General features: G+C 44.5%; 1 protein-coding gene across 1 annotated transcript in view; it reads right to left on the bottom strand.

The window, feature by feature from the left end:
* Positions 1–10,518: 10,518 nt before the first annotated feature.
* LOC141110388 (G protein-activated inward rectifier potassium channel 4-like) overlaps positions 10,519–11,950 on the bottom strand; it is a 79,695-nt gene continuing 78,263 nt past the window's right edge. Inside the window, exon 3 of the mRNA XM_073601708.1 lies at positions 10,519–11,886. Coding sequence (XP_073457809.1) covers positions 11,561–11,886 — 326 coding nt within the window. The 3' untranslated portion in view covers positions 10,519–11,560. The remainder of the gene's footprint in view (positions 11,887–11,950) is intronic.

The raw sequence follows: 11,950 nt of genomic DNA, 5'->3' as shown, positions 1-11,950 counted from the left end.
TTATTGCAGATGAGAATGTAATCATTTTTCACTGGTCATAGCAAAAGAATAATTCGGTGTTCTAGTAAATGTTTATTGGAAAACGGCAGATGATAACATACATGGCACATAAGTATTGCAGACTGTTGATGTGCGCTTTTAACAGGTATATTTATATTCACAGTGCATCGATATTAGAATAGAATGGCTGGTTGAAAAATAAATGCAACAGTATGAGAGGCAGAGAAAGCAATCAGTCAGTTACATCTCAGCTGTCGTTTATCTTGCTGCAACAGGCGAACGCCTTCAGGTTGGTGATTGGAAATGTATTCCATTCTATCCATCGTTCCAATGCTTTACTGGTGCAGTCTTAAAGGGTAACTCCACTTTTCATGGGGGAAAAAATAGCAATAAAAAAAAAAAATATAGCATACACCGTTGTGACACAAGTCATATTATTGTAACTGAATGTAATTAAACATCCTTTTCAATCTGCATTGCTGTGATTTATGATGTAAAATCCTGATTGATTTACTTTTTTAAGAAAAAAAAAAAAATGCAATATGGCAGCCTGGAGGCATTCTGTACACAGATGGTATAAAGAATTTACCCAGAAATATCATTTTCTGCTTGTGCAATTGGTTCACTGATATTTTTCCCAGACGTATACTCTAAAATACAAATCAGATTTTAGGCATTCTCTGCTACAAAAATATAACTTTTGGTGAGCTCCTCCCAAAGGGTTAATCACTTCTTCTAAGGGCCCTTTCACACTGGGGCGGGCGTCGGCGGTAAAGCGCCGCCATTGTAAGCCGCTGTTTTACCCCCTGCTAGTGGCCGAGAAATGGTTAAAAACCACCGCAAAGCGCCTCTGCAGAGGCGCTTTGCCGGCGGTATAGCCGCGCCGTCCCATTGATTTCAATGGGCAGGAGCGGTATACACTCCGCTCCTTCACCGCTCCGAAGATGCTGCTAGCAGGACTTTTTTTTACCGTCCTGCTAGCGCACCGCTCCAGTGTGAAAGCCCTCGGGACTTTCAGGTCGGTTTGCAGGCGCTATTAGCGCAATAGCGCCTGCATACCGCCCCAGTGTGAAAGGGCCCTAAAGGGATGATGACACTGCAACATTCTTCATTAGAGCCCTGCAAGTGCATCAACTAATTTTAATAATGAAAAAGTCACTCCCATTCAGATTCTCTCTGCAAACAACAAACAGCATTTACTTCAGAGCAGTAGCAGGTAGGGACTCTGCAGTAAAATTTGTTAAATCCATGCAATGTACATTAAAGGGGTTGTAAAGGTAAAAAATTCTATGCATTAAGGTGAAAAAACTTTTGACAGTACCGCCGCCCCCAGGCCCCCCGTTTTACTTACCTGACGCCTCGAATCTTCGCTGCTCGTCCTCGTCATCTTCATTGCAGCTCAGCCTGGTCGCTGATTGGCTGCAGTGGATGGATTGAAAGCAGCGCAGCCATTGGCTCGCGCTGCTGTCAATCACATCCGATGACGCTGCGCGCCGGGGGGCGGGGCCGAGTGATACAGCGAGCGGCTATAGCCGCCGGCTGTATCACGGGAGCGCGCTCGCAAGCACTCACCACCGTGCGAGGGAGCTCGCATTAAGGTGGTAAATGCTTGCGGGGAGGAGCTGAAACAGCCGCCGAGGGACCCCAGAAGACCAGGTTCGGGGCCACTCTGTGCAGAACGAGCTGCACAGTGAAGGTAAGTATAACATGTTTGTTATTTAAAAAAAAAAAATTAACTTTACAACCCCTTTAATCACCCAGAGGGGAGTGGTGTGTTTTTTTTTGTTTTTTTTTGTTTTTGTTTTTTTCCCTGAAAAAGTGGAGTTACTCTTTAGGTGAACTTTACTGCCACCTTGTGTGAAAACTGCAGAGGGGTTTAAGATTGGTCCATGTTCTTGTAACCTTAAGAAAGCCTTACATGATGCAATTTTCTGTTGAAACCTGCGGGTTGCAGGAAAGAAATTTGCTTGATTCCCCCATCAACAGTGTCAGTGTTGATGGGGAAATCCCTACCATAGCGCTATTGTGTTCTGCCGACGGGGAGCCTTCCCCCTCCAGCCGAACACAATGATCACTGCTGATAGCTATAGCGGTGATCACATGCAAAAAGAAATCTGACAGGCGGTTGTACTGAAGTTGGTCTATGGATCGACATCAGTACAACTGGCCTGCCCATACATGGATCGAATCTCGGGTGGTCCCTGCTGAACTGGCTGGAATGCAATCCATCTATGGCCAGCTTAAACCTCCATGATTGAAACAATTGGAATAGGCCAGTCAGGCTGTGGAGTAAAAGAGCTAGTTCAGGGATATGCAATTAGCGGACCTCCAGCTGTTGCGGAACTACAAGTCCCATGAGGCATAGCAAGACTCTGACACCTAGAGGCATGATGGGACTTGTAGTGTTGCAACAGCTGGAGGTCGGCTAATTGCATATCCCTGAGCTAGATGAAGCTGGGTGTCTTCCAGCCAGGAAATGAGGTGGCCTCTATCTGACTTTTTTGCAGGTTCTGATGCACATTCTGAGAAGCTCACAGTATGCAGTCAAATTAGAGTAAGCACTTTCAGTCTAGGAGAGGAGCCGGTACAACTGTCCTAGACTGAAGGGAAAGCTGGAGTTCAGCTTTAAGAGAAGTCCTGTTTTCAGCAGTGCTGACTGCTGCCTACTGGTTCTCAGTACTTCCATCTGTGCTCCAAAAAGTTGCCTCCACAATGCAGGTTTTCCAGGCTTTACAGAGTGCCCTCTAGTGGTGTCTGGAAATACTGTTTACAGCAAAGATGATTGCAAACACAGGTCCAGGCCCCATGAAACAGACTGATTTAGGGCAGAATGGGTCTGTAGGCAAGGTATCCCCATGTCCCTTCGAGTGACAATATGGGATGCAATAGACAGAGAAGGCACCCCATATGCAATATACAAGCTGGCATGGCCCCATGGGTCACCAACTGTTTACAAGTTCATCCTCCCTTATGAAGGGACAGGCTGATGCAAAGCTGTGACCAACTGCACTATAATCCAAGTATACAGCAGGAGTATGAATTTTGTAGCTGGGCCTGGATAGCCATTGGGCCCTAGGCTGCCTTGTGATTGATATTGCAAGCACTGGTAGGTTAGTGGGCTAGGGACCACATGTACTTAATAAATGCTAAATATATTCCCACTGGCTGTTCTACCCCTTTCTACAGCAATACCATTTGGAGACAGCATGGTTTGCTCAAGCTTTAATATGTATATAGGGGTGACTTTCTGAGGCACCCAGAGAAACTTGCATGCGTAAGAGCTTGCAATGTATGATTGTGTTTTTTTTGTTTTTAAACACAAATGCTTAAGTTTTATACGATTATGGTCAGCTTAAAATAAATCTTATTAGCGAGTGTGTTAATGTCTAGTTTGTAATGATCTATGTACACGAGGGAAAGATTTTCTTGTTCATTACATTTGCAGGCTGTGCTTCACAGTGATTGTTCCTTGCTGATCCTCTAATCCAGGGATCTCCAAACTACGGCCCCCCAGTTGTTCAGGAACTACTATTCCCATCATGCCCCTAGTCATGTCTGTGAATGTCAGAGTTTTACAATGCCTCATGGGATGTGTAGTTCCGCAACAGCTGGAGAGCCGTAGTTTGGAGATCCCTGCGTCTAATCTTCTGCAACAGGCAAGGTCCGATTGGTAAACATTAGACTGTCTGCAGTGTCTGTTGATATGAAATGCCCAAAGTTCTACAGGTAAGCATAGACCATGTGATCTTTCGCCTAGGCAATGGCTAAGGAGCAGCAGTTTTAAAATTCGACAAAGAAAAGTTCCTTTAAAAAAAAAAAAAAAAGAGTAATATGACTTGCTAATGTACTTCAAAGATTAATTTGTTCACATTTTAATCATGAAAGGGCTGTGTGATACATACACGAGGCGTGCCTAAAAAGTTGGTGAATAGTTCGATACCTCATTGGCAACATGGGCCAGGTGCACATGGCTATCCAGAGACAAGTCAAGAAGCGCCACCTAGCGTGGAGTACTCGTGACCGTCTGGGTAAACCTGCTGCAGGCAGTGGAACGTAGTCGGTGTGACAGGTAGGGTCAACGAGCAAGTTCTGCTAAAAATTGGGGAAAACGGCGACGGATGAAATGTTGGGGGCAAGTGCGCAGGACGAAAGGTGTGAGCAGAAAATGTGTTTTTACGCTTTTGCGATGGGAAGGAAACGGCTGCGGATGAGCCACGTTCAGGTCGGCTGTGGACAAGCAGAACCCCAGACATGATCGACAAGCGAGTGCGGCAAATGCTGGCACGAGATCGGCGACTGACTCTACGATTGATGGTGGAGGAATTTGGTATTAGCAAGGACACGGTGTGCACCATCGTCCGAGAAGATCTGGGTAAGTGGAAGATCTGTTCCTGGTTTGTGATGAAGGTATGGGAGATGTCAGGAGCTACTCCAGAAAATGCCCCATGACAAACGGGATTATGGGCTATCTCGGTACCCAGGGAATGAACAATTAGATATAAAATATATATTTTTATTAGAGAGAACAAGATTGATACATATGAATACAAGCAATGTATAAAAATTGGTTGCATACAATGACAAGATGATACAAACTAAACAGTGGGAACCCCACAATATAGTGGAGCCTCCGGAGATGTGGGTCCAAACCGTAATCCGCTACATGTTTGGTGAAATGATTTGCTTCTTCAGGAGGAGTTGACCTTATACATCTACGAAGAAATACAGTCTTGCAATTAGATTGTCACAAATGGTAAAAAAAAAGAGGGGGGGATAAAAGGAGAGGTTAAACTAAAGATAACAAAATAGATACACTGGTACTTTGAAGTATGTTATAGTCGGGCCTGGCTTACCAATAGGAACCCAATTCGGGGTCACGGGCGGCACAATTTCAGGCACCCAAAAATGAGTAATCCCCCCATGTCGAACACGGGGGGCACTGAAGGGACGCGGTAACTGAAAAAAACGTATTAAAGTTGTGTAACATAACTAATGTGTGTGGGTCCAAAAAACACACAAGTAGAAAAAAAAGGGGAAAAAAGAGAAAAGAAGGGGAGAATAAAAGGGGGCGGGTTGTAGAGGGAGGGGGGTAGAAGGGGAGGAGAATGGGAAAAAAGGGGGAGGAAAAAAATGGGGGGGGGGGGGGGGGGATGAAAAAAAGAGAAGAGGGGACAGGAACAAGAAGAAAGTGGGGGAGGGGAGAGGAAGGGTGGGGTGAAGGTATGTGGGGATATTGGGAACAGGTTGAAAGAAAGGAAAACGGGGAAGAAAGAAAAAAGGGGAGGAAACAGAGAGGAAAAGGGAGGGAAGGTGAAAGGGGGGAGGGGAAGGGGAGAAGAGAGAAAGGAAGAGGAAGGGAAGGGGAAAATAATAAGAAACATCTAGATAGATTGCATTTTCTGGAGTAGCTCCTGACATCTCCCATACCTTCATCACTAGGCTAAGGATGATGGTACCCGCCCCCTACCTCTATTTAGCTACTCAGATTGAGGCATCTCTTTTCACTGTTCCTGGTTTGTGCAACACAAGCTGACAGACGAACAGAAAGCAAACGGATGGAAACCTCTGGAGATTTCATTACCATGTGTGACCAGGATCCATCCTTTCTGTGAACCATCGTCACAGGGGATGAGACCTGGTGCTACCATTTCGATCCAGAATTCAAGCGGCACTTGATGGACTGGCGTTCACCATCGTCCCCACAAACCCAAAATGAGTCGCCTGCAAAAAATCCAAGGTCAAGACTGAAGAGTGCCACGAAAGGCGCAGGTTTTTAGTGGACGTGGCGGCAATCCAAGAATGCGTGACAGCGGTTCTGCAATCGATTCCTAAAAAAGGCCTTCGCTGACAGTTTCCAGAAGCTTTATGAACGTTGCAAAAAGCGTGTTGTGAAGGATGGCGATTATTTTGAAGGCCAATAAAGGAAAATTGTTTTCGGATACCACTCGCCAAACTTTTTTTTTTAGACACACCTCGTATATTGTTCTACAACAGTGAAGGGGACTCATCAATGCGATATTTGCTTTATACTCACTTATGTCTTAATGTGGCAATGGTGATATGCATTCTGAAAAGGCATTGCAAAACAAAAAAAGAGAGAAGACAAGAATGGATATTTCATAGCCAAGATAGTAAAAATGAGGACACATCAAAACAAGCTATTGTATCAAATCAGGCAGGCCCTTGCACTACGAAGGCCCTCGCACTTTTGTTCTGGGAGTGGGAAGGAAAGTTTGTGTCTTTCTATCAGAACACAGCGCTGTATACTGGATGTGTGTATATATTTTTTTTATTTTTTATTTTTTCTTCAAATCACTGAGTTCAGCTTTAACATGTAAAACAGGTGTACCATCTTTTGTGTCAGCAGCTGTCATAGAAGGACGGAGTAGCAAAGGGATATTCAGCTTTTGAACTATTGTAGATAACACCATTGATCTACTGCAGTGGTCTCCAAACTGCGGGCCGGATGTGGCCCTTTGCTTGCCTTTATTGGGCCCTTGGGACACTATTCCTTCCACTGATACAAGGAACTATTCCTTCTACACCAACGATGGGACACGATTCCTGTCACTAACCCCAAGAGTGGGACACTATTTTTCCCACTGACACCAATGATTGGGCACTATTCTTCCCACTGACACCAATGATGGGGCACTATTCCTTCCACTGACACCAGTGATGGGGCACTATTCCTCCCACTGACACCAATGATGGGACACTATTCCTCCCACTGACACCAGTGATGGGGCACTATTCCTCCCACTGACACCAATGATGGGGCACTTTTCTTCTCACTGACACCAACCACGGGGCACTGTTTACTCCCACTGACACCAACGATGGGGCATTCTTTACTCTCATTGATGCCAAGGGATTTTCTACTCCCACTGGGCACAGTCTGGACCTCCTTAAGTGTGAAGGACAGTAAACTGGCCCTTTGTTCAGAAAGTTTGGAGACCCCTGATCTACAGTGTTAGACTGAAACCCAATGAGAAAGTGAAATTACAGTTTTAATTCCTACAGAGCCCAGTAAACCCAAAATGCATCTTCACATCTCAAATTAGCATGTGAAAGTTCCCAGACCTTAAAGTTGGCCACACACGCCCATTTTTATATCAAATTATAAGAAAAAAAATTATAGCAGAAACATATCAAATTCCATACATCACTCCAGGCTCGCTCCTCCTGCCATCCACAAACAGTCAGGGTGCAGGATCCCGCAGCCCATCTCTGCTCACCATTAAGGCTCCAGTCACACCTGAGTGATCCGAATCGCAGTCGGAATTTGCCGCGATTCGAAATCGTGGCAAATCGCGGGACGCTTGTGCGATGCCAAGACTTCTTAATGGCACCCTAATCGACTTTGGTGCGATGAATCCCGGCAAATTGCAATGCGCGATGCTGTCGCTGAAAAGAAGTGCCTGCTCCTTTCTGAGCGACAAGCGTTGCATGATTTATCGCGGCAAAATCGCAGGGCAATTGGGCTGCCATTTAAGAAGTAATGGTATCGCACAAGCGTCCCACAATTTGCCACAATTTCGAAGCGCGGGCAGAATCGCGGCGATTCCGCCCGCGCTTCAGATCACTCAGGTGTGAATGGAGCCTAAGAAATGAAAAAGCTGCACTGCAGTAATAGCTTCTCTTGGCTTATTTATTCAGTCATCAATAGAGCGCTGCATACATGGGTATCTCCACGTGATGACCACACTTCGTAAACGCGTTTCACCACGATGGACTTGCTCCTGTGAGCTAACCAGTTGTGGTGAAATGCATTGGAAATTGTGGTTATCAGGTGGAGATATGTATGCAGCGTTTTATTGATGACTGAAGAAGCCAAGAGAGAAGTAAACACTGGAGTGCGGCTTTTTATTTTTTTTAAATCATTTTTCATTCTGTAAGAAAAGATTGACAGTGACAAACAACAACCTCCATTTTAAGGGTAACTCCACTTTCTTGGGTAAAAAAAATAGCAAAAAAAAACGCACACAATTTTGACACAAGTCATATTGTGATTGAATGTTATTAAAAACAGCTATTTCCTCAAAATAACAAAAGGGTGGGAATCTGCAACAGTTTGTTGCAATCCCTGCAATGTACATAAATCACCCAGAGGCGAAGGCTTTTTTTTTTTTTTTTTAACAAAAGTGGAGTTACTCTTTAAGATCTAAAATTTTGAAACCCGTTTTACTTTTTTGACTAGACCTCAGAAGAATGGCATGAATGTCACTGAAAAATTGCACACACAAGCTAATTACTGAACGATTTGATTAAAGAAATGATAGAAAATCCAAATATTCCAGTGATTTGGCAAGGGACCTGGAGATGTGCTCTGCTAGGAGAATCACTTCCTGGTTCACTATTTGCTGAGCTCATAGTAGACCAACTAACAGGAAACCCATTCATTTAGATGGATCCAAAGGCAATTTCGCCCTTGAGGTCATGGGGGGTGGGGGTTATAGCGCAATCATTGCATCATCTGTGATGGGGGTGGCTCAATAGGAAAGACAAATATTTTTTTGATTAGGTTCTATCCCTATAAGCAACTATAGTGCATCCTTTATCAGGCAGCGGTATTACACAAGGGAAGGTGGAGCCCAATGCACGCTTTGCCAGTGGTAGAGCAAGCACTGGTGTTTTGGACCAGCCTGCTGTGAGGATCTGGTTTGCTAGTGAAGCAGATATGCTGCTAACCTTTGAGTTTCTAGATTTTGTAGTGTATATATGCATATCTAGACATCATTTTTAACTGTTTCATTGGCTTATTCTTATTCTAGGGGTGGGGGGTGGGGTGGGAGTGGTATTGCAGTGCATTCTTTGCCAGTGGTAAATAGGGTTGCCATCTTTTCTTCAAACCAAACCCAAACACTTTAGCGGCCTGGGACACCTATAGCTGCCCCGTAGGGGAGTAGTAATGCAGTGCGCATAGCGTGCCGCAGCGAACAGTGGGTATGGCCATATTGCTCTTGCTTACATCATCGCCCTGCCCCCCCCCCCAGTGATGCCAGGCCTGCCCCCAGACAGCCGTCTGCAGCTGCCGGGCGGCAACAGATTTGTGTGTGACTATCTCGGTTACAGCCAGGTCTGAATGATGTGCCCGGGTTTCAGTCCGCCTGAAACCCGGACACGAGATTCAAAACCCGGACTGTCCGGGTGAATCCTGTACAGGTAGCAACCCTAGTGGTAAAGCATGCCCTGGTCTTTTGGACCAGTTTCCTGTGTGAATCTGGATTGCTAGTGAAGCAGATATGCCGCCAACCTTGACTCGAAGTGACCCAGATACATTCGCTGGGAGTTCTGGCTCCTAGGGCATACTTTACCATTGACAGAGCATGCTCTGGCCTTTAGGGCTCTGATGAAGGTGGAGTGGAATTGCTCCTGAAACTCGTTGGCTGCTGTTCTTTACATTTTTTTTCTATCAGCAAATAACATTTTCTTGGACTCTTTTCTCCGATTTGTTCTGGCGCTATTTTCTTTATTTTTATGCCTCCACCCCTGACTCGGAATGAGCCAAGGGTTCTAGCTCCCAGTGCATTCTTTGCCAGTGTTAGAGCATGCACTGGTCTTTTGGGACAGTTTTCCATGGGGATCTGGTGCACCAACAAAGCAGACATGTTGCCAACCTTGACTTGGAACTAACCAGATACATTCAGAGAAATTTCTGGCTTGTGCAAATGGAATGGAGAAGTGCAAAATCTGGTGCTGCTGTGCATGGTACCCAAGCTTGTTTAATTAAAGTGGATGTAAACCTGAATTTTTTTTTTTGATGTCATAATGTAGAGTATAAGATTTCCTATCATTTGAGCCCAGTCTTGCCACACAGAGTTAATCCAGCTCTGAGCAATCCTCTTTTATTGTTCAGTGAGATAAATCTTGACAAACAGAGAAAAACTTTGTCAAATCCTCCCCCTTGCTGTGAGTGACAGGTGATTTACATCTCATGCACTAGCCTAAGACATGCAGTATTTTTTAATTCCCACCCCCACTCCTTTCTTCGGCAGCTCTGCAAGGATTGGCTGTTCCACACCTCAGCATGATTTGGCATGCTGAAGTCATGTGGTTACTTTCCTGTCTTTTCACTGGATGTTAGAGATCATAGCAGAAGTTCAGTGTAAGAAATACACAGGAGAAAATGCATATTGACAAGGGGAGTGTAGAGGTGGGCGGGGAATCTACTGACATCACGACTCCGCCCACCGAGCTCCAAACAACAGACCCCGCCCACAGAATATGCAGAGGGGAGACATTTGACAGGTAAAGATACATGCAGGAGGCGTGTATATCCTTATAGATAACCCCTATGGCAGTAGTTTAGAAAGGATGACATTGGGTTTACATCCACCTTAGGCTTTGACAAAAAAAAAAAAAAAAAAACCTGGAAGCTGATCGGCTTCTTAGCAGAGCTGCACAAGATTTTGCACTCTCCAGTTTTAGTAAATCAACCCCAAGGACTGTGCACTTTGCAAGGGCATTTTCTCCAGAGCTTAGTAAGCGAAGGGGAAGCTCTGCTGACTCCTATCATCCAATCATGTGCAATCAAAATTGCATTTTTTTTTTTTATGTTCCTTGCATATGATTGGGTATTCTTTGCAAAGTGAAGCGTTATCACATTTACTAAGCCTTGGAGCAAATAGTTATATAGCAAATAGGGAATTAGTTCCCTTTTATCATAAGTTTTAATACATTTTATCTAAAGGATAATGCACATGGCTGGTGCACCCTTTCTTTCTTTTTTACCCTTGGAGCAAATGCAAATTGCACAGTCTATTTGCCTTTAGTAAACCAACCCCTATGTGTGTTCAGAATGAGAGGTCTCTGGGATCATCCTGAAATGATGGCTAGCCATGCATTGTGCAGCTCACAGCATTTCTATAGGAGAGGGTATAAAGAATGAATATGTATATGTGTGTGTATATATATATATATCGTTTTTTTGCTGTAAATCTGCCCACCTAATAATCAAGAAATAAAAATGAGCAAATTGCAGATTCATTTATGATTTACTAATGTAGCTAATGGATGGCCTTTAATTGCTCATAAAAATTTTCGGATGGTTCCTACCGTCTGTTACATTGTTATTGGTTACATAGGTCTCTGTAGCTGATGAATACTGTGCTTCTCATTGCTTCAAGCAGGTAATGTAAGCACAGGGGGGTGAAGGGGGAGGCTACATATAGATACTGAAGACTGTGTAGACATGTGAATGATGGTCAGTCCTTAGAAGGACTAGAATGCTCTTGTCTCAGCTTACATGCTGCCTGATCATTTTATGTTTGGCTCCCCTAGAGTTCATAACAGTAACTGCAGTATATAAAAAGCCAAACTAATTCACTGTCTCTGCCAAGACTCCTTTAACATCTCTGGTACTATAATAATACTGACTGTGGCCTACAACCATTAGATAAAAAATTGTATATTCTACCACTTTAATGCCCTTTACTGCTTTAAGGATTATGTCTTGAAGAGGTCAACCACGGCATTTCAGGAAGGTGGCACCATCTTTGTATTGCTGGCAAATATTCCATACATTTTGTGGGAATCCCACTACAGTGTCCCTACTGGTTCACTCACAACCGTCCAGTTTTGTTTTACTAATGTCCCCGTTGGCCACGGCCGGGAGGACCTCATCCTCTGGGCCTTCCTGTATGTCGTTGTCCGTGGTCTGGTTGCCCTTGCTGTTGATGGAGGTAAGCTGCAGGGCCTCGCCTTTCTCATTGAGTTCTGCCAGATCTTTGGCACTGCAGGTAGGGGTGGGTGTTTCGTCGGTGTTATGGAAAGTGTCGTAGTCCACTTCATAGAAACCTTCTTCAAGAGTAAGGACGGGCATGAACCGATGGCCCCATAGGACCTCACTTTCCACGTAGGAGCTGCGGGCTTGGCATGTCATCCCTAAAGAACAAACAAGAGCATAAAGAGAACCTGTGAATTTTACTTTGTCAGATTTGTAGTATGT

Source organism: Aquarana catesbeiana, linkage group LG10 (assembly GCF_042186555.1).
Source record: "Aquarana catesbeiana isolate 2022-GZ linkage group LG10, ASM4218655v1, whole genome shotgun sequence".
Taxonomy (NCBI): Eukaryota; Metazoa; Chordata; class Amphibia; order Anura; family Ranidae; genus Aquarana; species Aquarana catesbeiana.
The sequence above is the reverse complement of the archived record's forward strand: the minus strand, read 5'-3'. Positions and strand labels throughout refer to the sequence as shown.